Genomic DNA, 20,603 nt, shown 5'->3' on the forward strand with positions numbered 1-20,603 from the left:
TGAAGTTTATATGCATGCAATGCCATCAAAGAGGTCTCTGATCAGTCCCGAATTCATTCTGCATCATGACAATACGATATACAGTACGGAAGAACAAAGAACTTCATCGCTTTTCACTTGGGGCAATTTCTTTGAAGCAGCTTTTTGTACCCAAAACACAGCAGCGAACACAAGGAACAAACAAGTAAGCTCAGTTTAAAATAAATCTAAATGTGGAATAAACTCCCTAACAGTCTGTTCATGCACATTTATTGGCAAATGGTAAGATCAAATAATAACATGTCAAGTGTCCTTGAGTGTTTTGAAAGGTGCTTTTAAATAAAATGTATTATTATTATTATTATTATTGTTAAGAAGATAAAGTTCAGTACTGAAAACTTTTTATGCAGCCTGGAGTCAAAGTAGAGAGGGAATTATTAAACTAAATTAAAAATAACTAAATAAAAAATCGTTAAAAAGAAGGTAAGACACGGTGACATCCTAATGGCAACACCAAGTATTCTAACAGGAAGTTAGAATACTTGGTGATTTCTGGGGGATTTGTTGGTTGTAAAAAGAATTCATATCTTTTCGCTTTACTCTGATGATCTTTAACAATGCAGATCAGACTGCTTTTAACTGTAAGGTTGTGGAACCAGCAGCTCAACAACAACAAAAAAAAGCTCGGGAGACTTAATAAAAGATTGATAAAAGTGAGAGAGGATGACAGAACTGAGAGAAAAGGAGTTTGCCAAGGAAGTGAATTCTCTTTTGCGTCTGCTTAAAAAATAATCTCAGATTTCACATTAAATTCTCATCAGAGGTGATCACAGAAAAAAAAGTATTTGTATGATCTAACCTTTTCCACCTTTGCATTATATGTGACGTACTTTGACCATTCAGCTCTTTGGTTTCAGATGCATTTTAGATACAGAAGAATTTTGTGGTCTGAATCCAGAGAAGGGTCATTAAGTGGTGGACAATCAGCTCAGTCACCCAGTCACAGTCAAAGAGACCTACCCCCACAGAGCCTTTCACCATCACGGACTTAGGCTGAAGTTACCGTACATGAACAGAGAGAAGACCCTGAAACAGCCAAAGATAACGGTTGCTGATTTGAATGCAAATGGGCTCTCAAAGGATGTTTACTGCGGCTTTTATTTAACAGACCAATAAAAACCTGACATTTTGAAAGCATTTTCATTTTATGTTTATGTCAGGTGAATCAGAGAAAAAACACCCCCCAAAAATAAGCTGAGTAACAGTTTACTGTCATATTTTACAGCAAGACAGTGTCCTCGCAGATTACAGCAGGTGCGCCGTAAAAGAACGGCATCATCCTGGCAAATCTAATCTGCCAAACACTGGCAGATTTTTGGCAGATAGCAGGTGCGACAGAAATCACAGACAGGTAGGGTGTGCTGCAAGGTTCTTCATAGATCTACCAATGCATTCACCCAGCAGCCTCACCCTTATCTACATAATTCCCCGTGTGATAAAATCAACCACACTTAAACCAGGTTTTTTCTCCTATAAACCATCGATGGCAGGTTACGTCCTCTGCCCCTCCATCAGAGGGAGAAGTTTAATTTACTAAGGAATCTGACTTCCCTGATTCTGAAGGCCATTTCTGGTGTCAGACACGCCAGTGTGAGGATATCAGAAATAGCTGCCGTTCTTGCTCTGTAATGTTTGGAATTTCCAGGGACTGGCGTGATAAGCATTTGCAGGCCTGAGGGCACAACTTGCTATGCTGATAAAGTAGAGAGAGTGACAAGAGTGAGAGAGTACAAATAAAACAACCCAACAGTGATGAGCAAAAACCACAGCTGTCGGACCTCGAAGCGAACAGGTTCCAGCAGTAAAACATGATGCCGGCCTCTGGTCCTGTTAGTTTGATACAGACGACTACATGATCCTCATCCATTGAGAACAGACTGGAATGGGCTGCCTGGTCTTCCTGTAGCTACAGCTGAGGATGGGGTTAGAAACTGGCATAAACTGCATACATGATTCCAACCTTCCTGCTGTCAAACGCACAGGTTAATATTGTGGATCTATTTTTTAGGTAGTTCATTACATCACTAACATTGGATATGTACTGCATTTAGTTCAAGACAATGGTATATATTATCGTAGTTTTTGGTATTGATGACCATAGATGACAAAATGCCATCTATGGTCTGTCTACAGAGGCTGGTAAGGAGGAAGCTGATGTAGAGTTTACATTTTTAAAGGCAGCCTGCAGAGTTTGTGACCACTGGTGGTGCTGTAGAGTAATGAGTGGATTTTCGTTTGTATTACACACAATTACTGATAGATATTTGTCCAACATAACATCATTGTTGTGATTCACTTGATGGCAGTAATACACCGAAGCTACAGGCTTCAAGAAAGAATTTATAAAATGTATTTAATTTTTAAAAATGGTTTAATTTGAAAGAAAAGTCCATCATCCATCCGTTCATCTTCTTCTGGTTTATCCGGGGCTGGGTCACGGGGGCAGCAGCCTAAGCAGACTCGGCTTCCTCCTCGGAAGATGTGTCAGTGGGATTAAGGAGGTCCTCAAGTATTCCTTCCTTCCAGACCCTCGCCCTCGAGCACCCTCCCCGGGCCTGGTTCCAGGGCGGGGAGGGTGGCAGGGTAAACTGGCAGGGTAAACTTTTCCCTCGATGTTTTCCTCATAAGGGTCTTCTGAATCGCTCTTTGTCTGGTCCCTCACCCAGGACCAATTTGCCATGGGAGACCCTACCAGAGGGCAAAAGCCCCCGGACAACATAGCCCCTGGGATCCCTGGGACACACAAACCCCTCCACCACAATAAGGTAGTGATTCATGTAGTCATTCAGCGTAATTATTAAACCTCAAGTCATGTTCTCTTTGATTTAAAAGAATATCACCAGATTGCTGTAGTGTGATTATACACTTAAAGCTGGTCCACATATTCTGAACTACTATGTAAATACATAAGTCGGATTAGTCTTTAAAACTAGCTGGTCAAAAGCGTACTGAAGTACTGATGTCATACCAGCATGGTGAGTTATGTGCGTAAAATCTTTAGTGTCCATCTGTTAATTTTATCCTGTTCTAAGTTTAGAAAAAGCTTGCCGAGTTATAAACAACCAGCTTGCAGCACACACAAGCCACAGATGTTCCTGTGCTTTTTGTGTGTCAGAGCCTAGTGCTGCTTGTGCAAGATTTAATCAAGGTACTCACATTAGAAGAGGCGTGCATAATTGCACGGGGCTTGATGACTGTGCACCACATCTCTCAAATTAGGGACTGCAGATGGAACGGTCATACCTTTCACGCCTCATCCCGCTGCAGTTGAATGGATGTAGAGAGTTTGTCGACTAGAATGTATCCTAAAAGCATTTGTGAGTGGCAGATGGTGGTCAGAAGCAGTACCTGAGCTTGTTCTGTGGAGACTGTGGTTCATTTCTAGCTCCATGTAGCGTTCGAAAATGAATGCAGTCTGTGAGTGTATGTATATAGAGAAGCGTAGTGAATGTAAAAACTTGTGTGAAGTATATGTTTATAATTATGATACGCAGCAGTTGTAATATAATTAAACTTTTCATCACATTAACATAATGACAGCATCGTGTTTTCATGGGCCCTGCTCTAATCACAGTTTTAATTATAATCAAATAGTTTTTTACATGCATTTAAATATTGCAACAACTTCAGTTTGCACCATCTAAGCACGCGTCATCATGAAAAGCTAATGTTTATCATTTTAGATCTATTCTGCTCAGCTCTTTTCCTCAGACCGCTCAGAGTTTCTGTTCTGTTAGGAAATCGATTTATCTTTGGTATTTCAAATGTTACATTGTCGATAAGAAATGGCGATAGCAATTAAAAGGAAACAAATTTGTATTCATTTGCCTTCCATGACAGCATGTAGTGACAGACAGTGACAAGACAATTTGCTCCAGTGGATGAGAGTGGCACTTAGGCTGCAGTGGTTATCACTGTGGCCTCACCTGGCTGGCTGAGACCTTTCGATCTCCAGTTTGTGTTCTCTCGGAGAATATAAAAAACATCAGAGTCCATCAATCCAAATACAGGCTTGTTAGGTTAGCTGTTAACCCTAACTTGGCTGTAGGCAGGAATTCGGCCATAAATGTAACCATGAATGATTGTCTGTCTCCATGTGTTGGTTCTATGACGGATCCACCTCTCAACAAATGACAGCTGGGATTGGCTACAGGCCTAGTGCCAGTTCTGAATGGGTGCTAGGTAGCCTCCCAGTTTTTAACATCTGGAGTTGTTGGAATGAATTGGCGCACATTCCACATATTAACCAAAATGCTTCCTGCTCCTGACCTTAAATGACTTCTTCCTCCTTGGAAGTTGCAAACTCTTCCACTGCAGTTAGTTTTTTTTTCTCAGGGCTATAGTTAGTCATCAGTCCAACTCCAGTAACCAGTGATGGTTCTTAGCATGAAGGTTAGGTCATCCTGGTCTCATACACCAAGATTCTACCTTCATGACACAAATTAGGTGGACCTGAAAGTCGTTCCAAAGCTGTACATTTCATGGGAATCCTGACTAAAAAAGATACCAACACCTGATGTGCTCATAAAATGCAACTTTCAGCTATACAAAATAAATATAAAAGTTTATTCTGCATTCAAACACAGGTTTTAAATACGCTGCAGTGAAATTTCAAATGAAAAGCAAAACCTGTGCTGGCACTCTCAATGTTCCTGCTGCAATAATGTGTACTGATTGTGGACATACGTTTTAAATGGTTTACTGCACATATCCAGTATTTTATGGGTTTGTCACCAAAAAAAAAGGCATTATTCATTATTACTCTTAGCTTTTATGGGGCTCTCACTAGACTTAAAAAAAGCTCTATTAAATGGAGGAACTAAAACTCCAGGCAGAGTGGCTGCAGTTGTTATTAAATGGGAAATGGCTTTAAAAGTCAGTGCAAATCTGGTTTAGTGTGCACGGTTTCAAACAAAACAACAACATCAGTTGCTTTAAAAGAACCAGATCTGATCTGCAGACATATACTAACATTCATCGCTGGAATGCAATAACAGTGGTGAGTCATTGGCTTGTTCTGTCTTCACATTTATTCACATTCCTTTTGTTTCTTTGTGCCATTCCTGTTTTCAGTGATTTCAGGACTGCCACAAAATTTGAGTTGAGGTCACACTCAACAGCTGAAACGCTTTTGTGTCACAGAATAAACCGCTTTGCTCAAGAATACTTTGGTGAAATGGGTACTTGACACAAAGACAAAGAACATGTAAAAAAAAATAAAATTATATATATATATATATATATATATATATATATATATATTATGTTCTAGTGTGTTTTGTGTGATTGCTGTAGAATGTTTTCTTTCACACATGCAATTATTTTCTCGTATTATAAGAATTTTTTGGAAGCTGTATGAAAGAAAAACCCTGAAAAAAAGTGTAACAGACTCCAATAAGAGTGCACGACACCAGACTGAAACCAATTACACCTCCTCTAGCAGAGATTAAAAGGACGGATATCAAATCTTTCATAATGATGACGAGGCGGCTTATGTTTCCATGTAAAACACAGACTGCCTCTGTAACCAAACAGCATGACTCATGCACTTTGGGAGAGAGAGATAGTGTGACAGAATAGAGCTGCAGGCTGTCTTTAATATTGGATGTGTGGCTGAAGCGGCCTAATGGCTTAACACTAGCCTGTTTGGGACAAGAATAACCTCTTATCTGTGTGTGTGTGTATGTGGGCTGGGCTTAGCGGTGGTGGTCTGCAGTGTGTTTGTGTGTATTTTCATGCCTGTCCATCTAGTACTTTTAAGTTAATTAGGATTTGCATGTTGTTTACAATTAGACAAACACACAAAAAATGGACAAAATCTTGTCCGGATGAGATTATTATAATGACACCCCTCTTGGTTTTGCAGGCATCAAAACCAAGAGGGTTTGATGCCTATTGCATATTCTGTTTAAGCAAACAGAATATGGGCTCTACATTAAGAGCAGTATGTTTTTGGGACCTCTGGGTTGAAAGTTAAACACTTCTATCGCACACGTTTTATCCCCACAAAAGCACTTTAATATGCAACCTGCCTGAGTGCCGTGCAATGTGTGCCTCTGCATTATACACACACACTGACCCTGCTGAGAGCTCCCCGGGCTCCCGTGTTCGGATATCATTATCAGAGACAGACAGACAGAAAAGCAAAGCGACAGAGAGGATGAAAGATACGAGTAATGCTTTAATAGTGTTTGTTCTGCGCTGCACCCTCTCCTCTCTGTTTGTGCATTGATAGAGCTCACATTCACTTAACCCATCGCTGATGACAACTTTTTTTTTTAAACAATTTCTTTTTTTCTCTCCCTCTCTGTCTTTTCATTTGCTTATTTATGGTCTAATTGTTTTCTTGATCATTGGGGCTTTGTTTAAATATCCTTACCTTCTTATCCTTGCTACCGTGCACACATGCATGGCATCAGCTTCCAGTGATGTGCTTGCATTCACCTTCCTGCATTCACGATGGATCAGACCTGAAAACGAGCTGCTGCCGTTCCTGCCTGAACAAATGTGTCAGGGTTCATGTGTGAAAGAGCAGAGAGACAGAAATTGACCTTGGTGAGGCAGTGTGTGTGTGTGTGTGTGTGTGTGTGTGTGTGTGTGTGTGTGTGTGTGTGTGTGTGTGAGATGGAGAGAGTGTTTGGTGATTGGGGGTGGGGCGTTGGGTATGTGAGAAAAGGGGTGTTAGGAGAAGACTTTACCCTCTATGAGTCAAAGAAGGTTAGCTTAACGCATAAGGGAAAACAAGAAAAATGACGCGCTACCTTCTGGGGTAAGCAAGGCATCAAGTTATGAAATGCATGATAAGATTAAAACAGTTGTTTCTAAATTTTGAACTTCTTGATCAAAGCCTGATGGACTACAAACTGGAAATCAATCAATAAATAAATTGGATAATATTTGTTGTTTGTAATTCTTTATAAATACAGTGGTACCTCGTAGATACAATGGTGTGAAAACATTTTGCCCCCTGCGTGATTTCCTAATGAGGTCCCAGGACTCAATGGTAATTCAACAATTGGGTTTTATTGACCCAAAAATATGAAAGATAATTAACAAATCCAAAATACTTAAACAGGCAGACCAACAAAAGAGGTCAGCTCAATAAACTAAATTCAAAATAACAACTAAAAAAACCTCAGACAAACAGACCCCCTGAAATGACACATGAGGAACTGGTTTAGCCAAACCAAATGACACACAAGGGGGACAATTAAACAAACTTCAACCACCCCCCAGCTAATCAAGCATGTGGTTTAGTCCAATGAGGTTGTCAGTAGTAGTCAGCAGTATTTCAGATCCCCCAGCCCTTTGTCACACCTTTTGCCAACCAGGAAGGAGAAGCCAACCCCCAGGTAACTCAAACAAAGAAAGATGTATTCATATAACATAAAACAGAACTTTGACCTTGCAGTGTTATTATGTGTGCGCGCCAACACTGGAAGGTGTGATGGAAAAAAGAATGAAAGTAGTGACTGCAAAGTAAAGTGAAGCAACTAGTGGTGAGGTGTGGAGCTTGCAAGCAGAGTATGCAAAATAAAAAATAAATGACTACACAAACAAAAAGTTTTCATCTAATTGCACAAATCTATTTTCCAGTATTTACTTATTTATCAGTATAGACGGTGTTATTGATATTAGCTTCCCTACTCTGAAGTTTAATGTGGCATTAACACAAAATATAATAGGAATTGCCCAGATATTTTGAAAATTTAAGACTAGCATCATGAATAAAGTATTCTGATTCTGATTCTGATTTTTAAGCAACATTCATCATTATTCCAATACTCCTCTAGGACTCAGTGCTAGATTTCTTAGGTTTTTTAAGTCACGAGCGTTACACCCAGCACTCACAGGACTTATCTAAGTTTGTGTGGATTTTGATGTAGGTTTATAATCTAGATAACACCGTAGAAAATAATGCCTAATCAATTTGTCAGAATGTTGCCTTTTAGGTTTAAACTTGTCAAAGACTAAAAACACATAAAATCCAAAGTGTGGGTTTAACACTGGGACTATTTTGCATTCCTAAACTATGAGTAATTAATTAATTAATTTGTTTCATATTAAAAGTAGGTGTTCCAACATCTGAGGAAACGCAGCACGCTTCTGTTTTTCAAAGTAAAAAAGCTGTCACAGTTTACTCTTCCATATTGTTAATGCTACGATGTCGGCGTGTTGGTGATGTAAAAGTCTTCAACATCTTTTATATCCATATCTTGTTGCAATAACATAAATTGTGAACAATAATAATGTAATGCCTAAATGTAAAATGAGTGCTATTGGTCATGAATTTCAGAATATATTTTATGGTTTGTCATCTTTAAATATTATAACAAACTCTTGAAATGTTGTCTTAAACTCTCAGTTAGGCTTTGGCAACAGTTTTGTCTGCTGAATTGTCCTGTAGCAGGACTGAGTAGCTTCAGGTTTTTTGCGTAGCTGATTCTCTAATCTTCCTCCTCTGGAAGGCAAAGGTAAAAGCTATCCTACAACTATTTGTTGAAGTTTATGTCTCAACAGTGTAATGCCTTGATGCCAGGCTCTATTGGGATTCCTCGTCTCTTTCTTTTTATGTTTTTTCTTTATCAGATAAAACTCACAAATACGTCTCACTTGTCAGTGCATGCCTTCTTTTCTCTGTCTTTACCTGAAGACAACAGCTCAATTTAGCTTCTCTGTTATAATAGAACATAATCTTCCAAACTATCTTCTTCAGGCTATGTTGCCTCTTCTTCACTCTAACAGGGTCAGGAAGAGACAGATTTATTCCATAAATCCTGCTTGGTCTGTTCCTCACGTGTGCATGTAAATTTTAACGTTATGAGTTGAATGCTCTCCCCGTGTTTGCGTGGGTTCCCTCCGGGTACTCCGGCTTCCTCCCACCGTCCAAAGACATGCAACTTGTGGGGATAGGTTAATTGGAAAATCCAAATTGCCATTAGGTGTGAATGTGCGAGTGAATGTGAGCACGAATGGTTGTCTGTCCCTGTGTGTTGGCCCTGCGACAGACTGGCGACCTGTCCAGGTTGTACCCCGCCTCTCGCCCTATGACAGCTGGGATAGGCTCCAGCGCCCCCCGTGACCCTGAAAAGGATAAGCGGAAGCGAATGGATGGATGGATGGAGTTGAATGCTTTTGATTAAAAAAAAAACACACAAATAAGGATTCAACTTTATTGTCATTACACATGTATAAATATGGGTAATGAAATACAGATTGCATCTCATCAGAAGTGCAAGAGCAGTAAGTGCAGTAGGAGCAGATAAGGAACAGATAAGGGTAGGATAAAAGGTGAGAATAGTTATGAACAGATTATATACAAGTAAGTTGAGTATACAGATGTTTATATTGGTATACAGACAGCAAATGTACAGATGTGCTGCACATATACAGATGTATCGACGTGTGGTAAACAGATCTACAGAGTGCTATAAATATATCTACAGTAGTGGAGGCGTAGCGCTTTGAACAGACTATAATAGTGAACAGTGTACGTTGTATTACAGAGACTATGCTATGTCAGTGTCCTTTACTATAGCAGTAACAAGTATCAATCACTTTAAAATGTCACCATGAACTTGAGAAGTTCTCTGTGCAAGGTCACCGTAGTTTTGGTTGTGCTGTGGACCTCTAGCATGACCAAAGCATAATAGAACATATATCACGTAGCGGAAAAAATTAAAGAATTTAAAACATGCAGTGTAATTGGACACTAAAGTTTTAGCTGAGAAAAAAATAAAATGTTAAAATAAAGAAAAAGTTTGCATTCGTACAGAGTGAGGAGAATTGGTGCTTTCATTATTTATTAGCACCACACTTTATATTTGCATAAATTGAAAATGTTCATTAAGTTTATTTTGGGCTTTTAAATAAATAACTGAATTAATTTGTTCCCCCAAGCAGTACAGCGTTGGACTAGAAGTCAGACAACATGGTTACAGAAGCAGCCACTCTGACTTGTTCAGCACAGGTGCACCCAGTGTTCATAATAATGGTACCACTCCAATTAGCTGTTTCAGTAGCTTGCCCTGGTACTGTTTGTGCTGGCTTATTGGAACACTCCATATAACGTAGCCATCATTAGCATTATTAGATGCACCTGTGCTCTTCTTGGTGTGACAAATGTGTCAAAATGTTTGCTGTGAGAAACAATTATTGTATGTTGTTGTGTCATTTTTAGACCTTCTTCTTTTCTAAAGTCAAAAAACAAAATTATGCTAGAGAGACTTTGTAATATCATAATAACTCCTTGAAATAAAGTAGAGCTGAGGAATTTCTAATTTACACACACACACACACACACACACACACACACACACACACACAGACACACTCTTCATCTTATATGTGTTCACTTGGATTTGTTCCCATGGTTTTAGAGCTCATATGATATGACACACACATATCAGCAATATTCACGTGTCTCCTCAGCAGCTGCTTCATTGTTCAGGTGATTTCATGATTCAGTTAATTCCAGCATCAAATGGATGAAAAGCACAACAGAATGAGTGCTGGTTTAGCTAATCTTCTATTTCAGTCTTACCCTCATTTACTCTGTATGTGGTAGGCACTGCAGTTTATGGGGGGGAAAAGAAATAAAAAAATGTAAGAATTAAATATTGAAGTGATCTGAGCCCATATTTAAATCTAAATCAGTCTCAGTATTTTGAAATTGATATTTTGATTGATTTTTTATCATTTTCATCAATAGAACATTTCATGAAGAAATTAATTCATCCAGCTCACAGTCGCAACAATTTGACTCTTTATATTGTAATGTAAAGACCTTACAATAATACAGAGAAAACTCCAACAACCAGACGAGCCCCTTTGAGCATGCACTTGGGGACAATGAAGGAAAAACTTTTAAGAAACCTCTGGCAGAACCGGGGCAGCCATCTGTTGATTGGTCCACACACGTCGTTTTCGTTGTTACTTTAACCCTAAATATACCGAATTTCCCAGAGGAACCCACCCGAGGGATTAATAAAGTTCTATCTTATCTTATCTTAAATACATTCAAAATGTTGTCATGTAGCCTATAGAAGAAAGAGTAGACTAGAAACAGCATTTCTTTTCACTGTTGCTCTCTATAGATGAGGCAGATAAATCTAAAAAGACTATTTGACTATTTACCGTTGTTTGAATCGACCTGTGACCAACATGCTTTTGATGATGATGGAATGGGAAACATTTTGAAAATCTGGAAATGTTTGTATTTTTGTAAATGGCCTTGCTGATTTCAATTCATTGTTGCGTGTGATTTTGATCAAAACACCAGTATTATTGATGAGAAACATGCTGGCCTGCAGGTTACTAACCAGTAACCCAAACCTCAGCACGGTGCTCACTCCCGCACAAAGTATGAACTTGTTCTGACGGCCTCTCTTTCTCACATTCCAAACAAATTAACACTCCTAGTGTCAAGTGTCGTACAGCACACCAGGAGCAACATTTTTGCATAATTTGGTGTAAATTACTGTAAATTAGTATGATGCATTTAATTACTCTCCTCTCAAAATGTTGCACTTTGAAAATGCCCACCAATACATGTCTCGAGGGCAGCTGCAGAAATACCTGCGTGCACGCTTTTAGACACTGCAACGCTTTGATGAATCCCAGCAGTCTATTTCTAACCTCAAATTAGGATTTTGCACTTGTGCAGGCTGTTTGTAAAAACTACAGGCGTTTCTTATTTCCATACTCCATACTGTTTCCCACCTTGTCTTTCTCCATACTCCTGGTTGTGAACCAGAAATCAGTTTCAGTATGTCTGCTGTCCTCCACATGCATTTCAGGAACTGAGACGTCCTACATCGTGGCAGAGCACAGGACACAACACGTGACTTTGCAATTACACTGGGTGCTTGTTAGTGCCGGGTTTTAATGACAATGTTGCCTCCTGCGCTGTCTCTTACTCTTTCTCTCTGTCCTGTTTCCCAAAGGTGCCAGTGGAGAACAGAGAGATGAAGACTTTATCTCTCCTCTTCCTCCTCCTCCTCGCCTCGGGAGCCTGTGACGACGTCAAGTACATCTCCAAGAGGAACTCAGGTAGGATGAAGAGCCTCGGTGTTTGTTGTCATGTGGCGTACTCTGCTTTGTTGAAAACGAGCCTTTCTCTCTTGAACATTCTCAGGCTTTTTATTTTTGGAGCTTATTGTTGCTTTGTTTTTCTTGCTTTGTTTCACTGCCAGCACTCTACAGTCTTCTCGCGATAATGCTAACTCTTGTCTTTTGTCATTATACTCCACCTCACTCTTATTCTCCTTTTGCTGTCAAATATAGGGTGTCTCTCAATGTTCCCCTGCAATCTGCTCTGCTCTCATCCTTTATGATGTATTGACACCTCTTAAGTTGATGCAACGGACACTCGCTCCCACAGCTTTTCCCCCTCATCCACAATCACCACCTCTGCCTTTCTTAGATAACACTCCTCTCCAAACTCTATCTCAAAGCTCAGAATGGCTGGCTCTCCATTTCTATCCCTCTCCTTTTTCTGCTGAGGGGGTGTAATGATCAGCCCGTCTGACTGCTGCTGTCATTGTTGCTGCTGCTGTGCTCATTTGTGTATCGGCAGGCCCGGTGATGACAGATCTGCTGATAGTCTTTTATTCATAATCGATTTGTTGTGTCACGCTAATCGTCTTGACAGAAGGAGCTTGATTGGGATATTGATGTATGGCATCAATAGTTTTGTGTGATACTATTCGGTGATCTTGGTACAGTGCTTTGCAGAAGCCTTGAGTAATGCCACATTTCTTTATATTTTGCTCCCAAGGAGCCAGACTCTCTTATCATTTTTAAAATGGAGCAAAAGTTCTCCAGGTTTTCTCAAAGTTTTTCTTAGACAGCATTTGTTACCATTTTTTGAGCTGAATATAAAAGAAAAATGCCTAAAACTTGGCATATCTCACTTTCCAGTGTGTTCCTAAAAACAATTTCAGGAAACTGGACACGTTGAGGACAAACAAGTGGCAGGTCTTAAAACTATCTAAAGCAAATGAACAGTATCTGAAAGTAAAGAAAAAAAAATCCAGCAAATACCTGACCCCGATCCTGAAAGACATGCATCTGATCCTTCAACCGATCCATCTACTGTACACTAAAGCTTCATCAGACATGGCCTCAGTGGAAGAGTGGCTGCCAAATGCCATTTTTAAGGAAGGAAAACTGGGAGAAAACGCTGAGGCATGTCCCATTACACAGGAACTGGACTGAAAATCAGTCCTAACAAGTTTGAACATTTTGGTTCAAATGATCATCAATATTTACAGATGAGCTCAGGAGACAGTCAAAACAGCGAGTGTCTGCAGGCATCTGTAAAATCATATCAGCTGGTGGTGTTTGAGATTTTGTCATAACTGAATGCAAAAAAGTAAGGTCAGATTTTGCATCCATAACATCTGGAAAGCATCAATGATCCCAAAGTAAAATCACACCTGGACTGAAAAACACACAGTTGAACACTATCAGTCATGGATTGGCCTCCCCAGAGTCGGACCTCAAATGTATTGATACTGTGTGGGATCATCTTGAACAGAACAACAACAGCCAAAGAAGAGCTTTGAACGTCTGGAGAAATAATCCTGAAGCAGCCTGAGAGAGAAGAAAGCGGCCTGAGAGAGTTCAGACTGTGCTGAAGAATAAAAGACTAACTGTACAAACTCTGTTTTTGCCTTCCATACTATGTTTCTATTTATGTTTCCAAGTTTCCTAGTAACATATAAAGAAATGAGGAGTAACTCAAGACTTTTGCAGTATTGTATGTGTGACGTAGAGGTGAGCTGTTTAGCATTTTGATTCATTTTCATGTTGCCTTCATACTTGAATGGAGCATTTCACCTGCGGTTTTACACTCAGGGAATCTTTCATTATAAATATTACCTACAGCATCTGTAATTTTATTCTCACACGCTCCTGCCAGATCCTGAAAGTGATAAAAACACAGAAAATTACCCAGCGATTTTTAGCAAGCTCAGGTCATCTAATTATAACAATCCAGTTAGAATTGATTCCCCTTTAATATAATCCTGTCTCACTGTTTTGCTTGCTTATAAGTGAGCGTGTTGGTCCTGCTGCTTTAATCGAGGGGATACGAGGGCAAGCATAACAATACTTCAGAGATTCTTTGTAATTACACACACTCAGCATCTGAGAATTGCATTACAGCACTTCACCCAACCACTGTAAGAAAAACACAATTGTGGTTTGTGTCTGCTTGCTATACTTGATTTTCCTGGGAGACTTCATACCTGGTGGAGGACAGAACTGCATGGTGAAAGCATATGGTTTATGAGGTGCTGTTACACTACTATTATTACACACTGTGCATGCAACATTTACTTATATAAACAAAAAAAATCATATGACTATCAAATAGCTATTTTTGCCTTGGTTGCATAGTTTAACATAATTAAGCTGAAATGAAATCATGGGTAGAAAAATGCAGGACATGACAAAACTTGCAGGGAAACCCCAACCCCACCCTTACCCACTTTCTTCATCTGAAGTTGACTTTCTCTAAAAGGAGCTCAAAGGTCGAGGTCACCCACAGAACAGACCCTGCAGCTGGCAGCCAGTCACTGAGAGTTAACCTGAAAAGATGCTTGCCAAAATGCTTTCCGGCCCACCCTGAGATCCGCATAAAGTGCTTCTTCCTGGATACAATTTTATGGAATAAAAAAATAATCAAAAACTTTTTGACAACAGCAACAAAAGAAATATCACAGTTTCTCAACGTTTGCTTCTTCGTGAGAATCAAACTTGGTGAAGATGTTTTTAAGACTAGTTAAATTGTTTTCTCTCCACGTCTGTCTTTGGCATGCTCGCCCCTCAGCCTGCTGACTGTGTGTGGGTAGGTGAGTTGGTGGGAGTCTTTGTTTGGTGTTTGCCATGTATGTGAGCGTGTGCGGGTGAATAGACCACTTCTTGACATACCAAACTGTGACTGTGTGTGTGCTGTATATATCCAGGTTCTAAGTGTATGTGTGTACAAACTCCCCGAGTGTGCTTCAGTGTATCCTCTCTGTATGTGTGCTCTACTTCTGTGCATGTGTGTGAGTGGGAGAGGTGTGCACAGAGCAATTATGTGATCAGAGCAGAGCCAAGCGGACATTTATGTGGGCGAGCGCTACAGTTGGCCAAAGATAGTCTGTTAGATTTTGTTTCTCTTTTGTTGTGTGTGTGTGTGTGTGTGTGTAACTGGACACCATATGGATGGGAACTACCGTTTCCTTGTATCAGTCTCTGCATTGCTCTGATGCAGCACCTGCTGCAGTTAGAAGAGACACAATGTGATTGGAGAAAGCTCTACATCAAGGTTGTTTTTATACAAATCAACACATTCATGTAAAAATGGCAGTGTGAGACTTTATGATCCTTACACAGAAATCCTTGCCTAATTGTGCATAATGACAGGACATTAAATCATCCTCATTATTCCCATGAATCAGCTGATGGTGCCGCTGATTCATCTCTACTCACTGACTTGGTAAATCTCACACAGGGTGCACATTTAAACTGCTTTAGCCTGCACGAAGTTCTTGCAATTCTGCAAGCCACTCTGCAGCCCAGTCCACTGCAGTTCCTCTTTCATCGTGTAAATAATTTAACCAGTGTCATGCATGTTGTTACTGCCTGCTCTGTTCTGATGGCTCATAAAAGCCAAATATAAATCACTACAGCTGGAAATAACAATCATCGTTTGATTATATTGGTCCTGACTGAACTGCAGTTCAGAAGCTCATGTACAGAAGCTGACACCTGACTGCCACTCAGAGGTCAGGTGTCAGCTAGTATATGCATCATCAGCGCTCAAGGTGCTCAGGTTCGGTCCTTGGCTGAGAACGCTTCAGCGGGTCTGATATTTGCTGACAAGAAGATTTTTCACTCCAATATTATATAAATAGAAAAGTACAGGAGAGACTGATGGGCATCTTTCTGCCCGCCGAGAGAGCTCAAACACGTTGGCAACCATCCATATGGGCAACTCTTTGAATGGAAGCTGCATTTTAAAGAATGATCATTACAATTTGGAGTAAATAAGCTGAAATACAATATGAGGAAAATGAGACTGAAATACAGAGAAGCTAAACAAGGAATCCTCATGTGAAGGGACAAACCTGACATACTTTGGCTCTACCAAGATTTAAAATGTCCTTTGTAACCTGTTACAGAGCCTGTTTAGAAATAACACAAATTTAGAATTCATATATTTTTTTTCTCAGTCTAGACTTGTTTACACTGAGTCAGAACAGCAATTTCTAATTACAGCCACTTCTTTGGGTTATTGCACAGCTGAATGACAACGTTCGCCATGAAGGAGGTTGATTTGAAGTTTTTGGTAATAAGAAACTAAACCATTTGGGCACTTTTTGGAGCTGAGTCAATGCAGGCTAGGGAATGTGAATCCCTTACTAGCGGTAACTTCTATGGCTGTCAGCTGAGTGTATTTGACCTCTGTGCTTTTAAATGACCCGATTCATGAATATCGATGAGAACTACTCATCAAAGAAGATGCTGATCTGAATGAAAACTACTATAACTAACAGCTAAACAGAAAAACTGTCTGATTTTAGACAGACACTGAGACAACACTGCCACGATGCGGTCAAATAAAAATGACAACATTGCCGTCTGCAACATTGTTACAAGTATCTAATCATAAAATCACCAAAAAACAGTAATAATTTCGCACCACGAGACTGTTTACAAAACAGTTTAAGGAAGCTAAGTGAATATTTGAGGCAAAAAGGTAATTGTAGGGCTGCTCTTCACTTACTAACAGCTTGAGGTGTGCATGCAGATTCAAATCTTCCCTCGTAAGCTTTTCTGTAATCTTGTTTATTGTGCTGTACAGACTGTATGCACGTTGTGAAGCGGTGTACATTTAATATATCATTGGATGAAATATTTCAGCACTTTGCTCTGGCTCCTCAGTCATTTCAGTATTTGATCTTACAATTCAATCATTCCTTATTTATCTGAAAGGCTATGCTATGAAAATCTATAAATCTGATAAAAGTTCTGTCTACAGCTCTGTTCACTTTGAAAAGTTTGAATTAGCTGCACATCTTCAAAGCTCTGTATGACTGAATCTGGGGGATAAATGCACTCGCAAAGTTACCTAAAAAGATCTTACATAATTTCATATGTTAGAGTTAGACCCAAAAAATATTTTATGTATAAATTAAACTTTATAATTTATATATTTTTTAATTATAATGTCAAATCTAGTTTATATTAATTGGTGAGTCAGTCGTTTCAAGCTTTAATTATGTTACATGCGCAGTTATTACTTTTCAGAGGTTTAATGTTTTGTTAATTCGATTTTTTTCTAGATTTCATCTGAGCACCTGAAATTAAAATTAAACTGAGAGGTTCCAAACTAAATTTGCCTGTGATGTCACGTTCTATTAATAAGATAAGCACCTCGTGACTCAGAGATGGTTGGATCAAAACCTGAATATCTAAACAAGCTAACTACATACAGTATGTCATGCTATGTAGTTACTTATCAAAACCTGAATATCTAAACAAGCTAACTACATACAGTATGTGATGCTATGTAGTTACTTATATAGCACCTTTCATAGAGTCACAGCCAGTTTATCGTATACATCAGTGGAAATTAAACAATACAAAACCCTAAAAAGTAATGAGAACAAAAAGATTTGTATAAATACTGTTTATAATTTGTAAGAATGAAAATAACAAAACAGAACAACAATGAACCAAATGCAAATGTAAGGATTTTATGATTTAATGCTCTAAGCACAGATGCATAGATGGATGGGTTTATGCATCCATGGATACATTAAATATTAGGAGTGTGTATAAAAATGTGGATAATCTCAGAATGAAAACCTGTGAAGTAAAGTTGAAAGCAAAGTTCAAAATCAATCAAATATTGATTGTGGTGGTGAAATGAAGGAACTTTACAAAAAAATGTGTCATCATCCAAAATCTTTAAAAACGGTATGCTTTACGTTTTTTACCAGCTCACCTAAAAGCTACGCTACCAGTGTTTTTGCATTTTAATACCTTCATTAGTAACACTTTAAAAAAATATATATTTAAGTCTACCTTTCTAAATGATCTGTTCCTTACTTTTACTCCTAAGCTCTTTCTCTGCTGGGCTCATTCTGGCAGAGCCTCAGGAGTACCGCATGCATGTATGATTCATTTTCATATTCAACTTTTCAGTGACCTTGCTTTTTCATCTATCTGCACTTTTATTTCTAAAAATACATATTCAGGTACAGGACAGCTTTCCTTTACACAGCAGACATGCTGAATTGTTAAGGGAAATATCAGAGTGCAGCTAATGATGTTGAAGTAACTGCATTTATACACAGGCAGAAGTGCTTCTTAGATTAGCCCATTTTGCTGAAAGTGCTAATGAGCTCGACAGTTGCTGCACAGGCATGACAATGCTGGAAACAATGCCTGGAAGTCATGAAGGCAGCTGCATAAACACACACGCAGTCACATGCACTGTTTTCATTCAAGCAGAATTTTGCACATAGCACGAGCCAAAACCACAGAACACACACACACAGCAGGAATGTCTACACAATAACACACTCACACAATAACACACATTATGTGCTTTAATGTGTTAAGTTGAACGCTGATCATTAACATCTTCATCATCCACATGTTATTTTAGGAAAACCCCACCAAACCAAGGGTAAACTATTAACCCAGATGGCGAACAGAAATACGATTACAACTCTGTACATATTTTTATCCTACCTTTCTTATTTTGGAATTAGATGGAATGTATATGTCAAATTCAGGAAAGAAAGAAAAACCTTGCTTATACTGTTTATGCCTTACACTCTATATTCTATATCCATTCTCATTTACATGATACTCTTTAAAGACTCTTCATGGCTGGCCCCTTTATGAAGTGCAGATACAGATGTTTTGCAGTGTTGCAGTGAGTGAATGTTTGTTTGTGTGTGTAGAGGTGACTGAATGCCCTTGTGTGCTTGCATGTGTGTGTGTGTGTGTGTGTGTGTGTGTGTGTGTGTGTGCGCCTGACGCAGCTAAAAGCTGAGATCAAAGAGCGATTAGATCTCAGAATGGTCTAATCTCAAATCATCTCCCATGCATGCAAAGCAGAGCAAAGACATTTTAGATGTGTGCTGGTGTGTGACACAGACGGTGCTTACTTCACTTTGGTGTGTAACATATCTGCATTGTACAGATTCAAAACACATGCTGCCCTTTGCTCTGAGAGCGCACTGCAGCTGATTTTGCACTGGAAGCATCTGAAGTTGAGCAGAGTTTTAACTTCTGCTGCAGACAATTTTTCCACAGTGAAATGTTGACGCACGTGGTTTTCACACTTGGCTGTGATCGACTTTGCTGCACAATGAAGATGAATGTCAAACTCTGTAAAACAGCAACTTCTATGAAAAGAGACGTTGCCAGAAAAACAAAACGATACCACTTACTGATATTGTCCCATTTGCTTTATTAGCTCAAATGAATGGGTTTGTTTGTGGCAAATAAATCATTTATGGATGCTTTAAACATCTGCTGTGCAGTATTAAGAACTCGCTTTGGCTCATCAGAAAAGTCCTCCTCTAGTGCACCTACATTTAATAAAATAAAAAAGTTCAGTGAGCTGTTGATGTGATTGTTGTTGTTTCAGTTCCAGCCAGTCACACAAATCCGTTGGGCTTGTTTCAGGAATGGCACAAACCATTGGATGACATGAATGGCATCTAATAGCTTTCTTTGTTGTGAAGAGGCAGGCCACTATTATACAGCAGCTACTGTATGTGTAGCTCAGGAGTATGTGTGAGCTGGGGAAATGCTGCAGGGCCCACGAGGCACAGTAGGAGGTGTCCAGCTCACGTGACATCATACCAGAGGTGTCAAACATAAGGCCTGGTGGCCAGAAAAAAACACCAAAGACTCCAATTTGGCCCACTGGACAGCTTCTGAAAGTGTCCAGTGTTGGTGAAGGAAGGCATCAATTTTGGACTTTTAACTGTTTGTCTCAGAAACAAAACTTAGGTAAAAAAAAAAAAAAATCTGGTAATTCTTTGTTTTTACATTCCTCAGGTCCCAATCAACCCAAATAGCAAAGAAAATTTTAAAATGCATGACATGAAAGAGTTTGAATCTTAGGAGGTTAAGGCTAACTGGGAGCCAATGCAAAGGAACCAGTGAAATGCGGTCTTGTGTGTGTGCCAGTTACAATGTGGAATAGAGATCATCAATGGACTGTTCTGGGAAAGAGCTGTGAAGACATGCATAAACAATTTAGAAAATTTAGAAAGAACTCAGAAAGTTGTGGAGAGTGTAACATCCACATCACAGTGCCTGGTAGAAGCCTAATCTTCTCCTGTGTGGTTGTTTAAGAAGCACTGTGAATGTCATTGCCACTTGTGTAGGCAGAAAAAATTCAAATGACTTATTCACCACTCTGGAGAGTGCAGACAGACAAAGAGAACAGGAGACGGAGCAATATTCAACATTTATTGCATATTCTACTATAAGAGCTGAAGAGAGCCAAAAACAATGCTGTTAGCTCGAGATGCAAATAT

General features: G+C 39.3%; 1 protein-coding gene across 1 annotated transcript in view; it reads left to right on the forward strand.

The window, feature by feature from the left end:
- Positions 1 to 1,891: 1,891 nt before the first annotated feature.
- il1rapl2 (interleukin 1 receptor accessory protein-like 2) overlaps positions 1,892 to 20,603 on the forward strand; it is a 420,712-nt gene continuing 402,000 nt past the window's right edge. The window contains exons 1-2 of the mRNA XM_085287845.1: positions 1,892 to 2,021; positions 11,985 to 12,090. Coding sequence (XP_085143971.1) covers positions 1,989 to 2,021; positions 11,985 to 12,090 — 139 coding nt within the window. The 5' untranslated portion in view covers positions 1,892 to 1,988. The remainder of the gene's footprint in view (positions 2,022 to 11,984; positions 12,091 to 20,603) is intronic.

The sequence above is a fragment of the Mchenga conophoros genome, linkage group LG2 (assembly GCF_057382185.1).
Source record: "Mchenga conophoros isolate Kocher_MC1m ecotype Shallow Benthic linkage group LG2, M_conophoros_male_GT1.1, whole genome shotgun sequence".
In the NCBI taxonomy this organism is placed as follows: Eukaryota; Metazoa; Chordata; class Actinopteri; order Cichliformes; family Cichlidae; genus Mchenga; species Mchenga conophoros.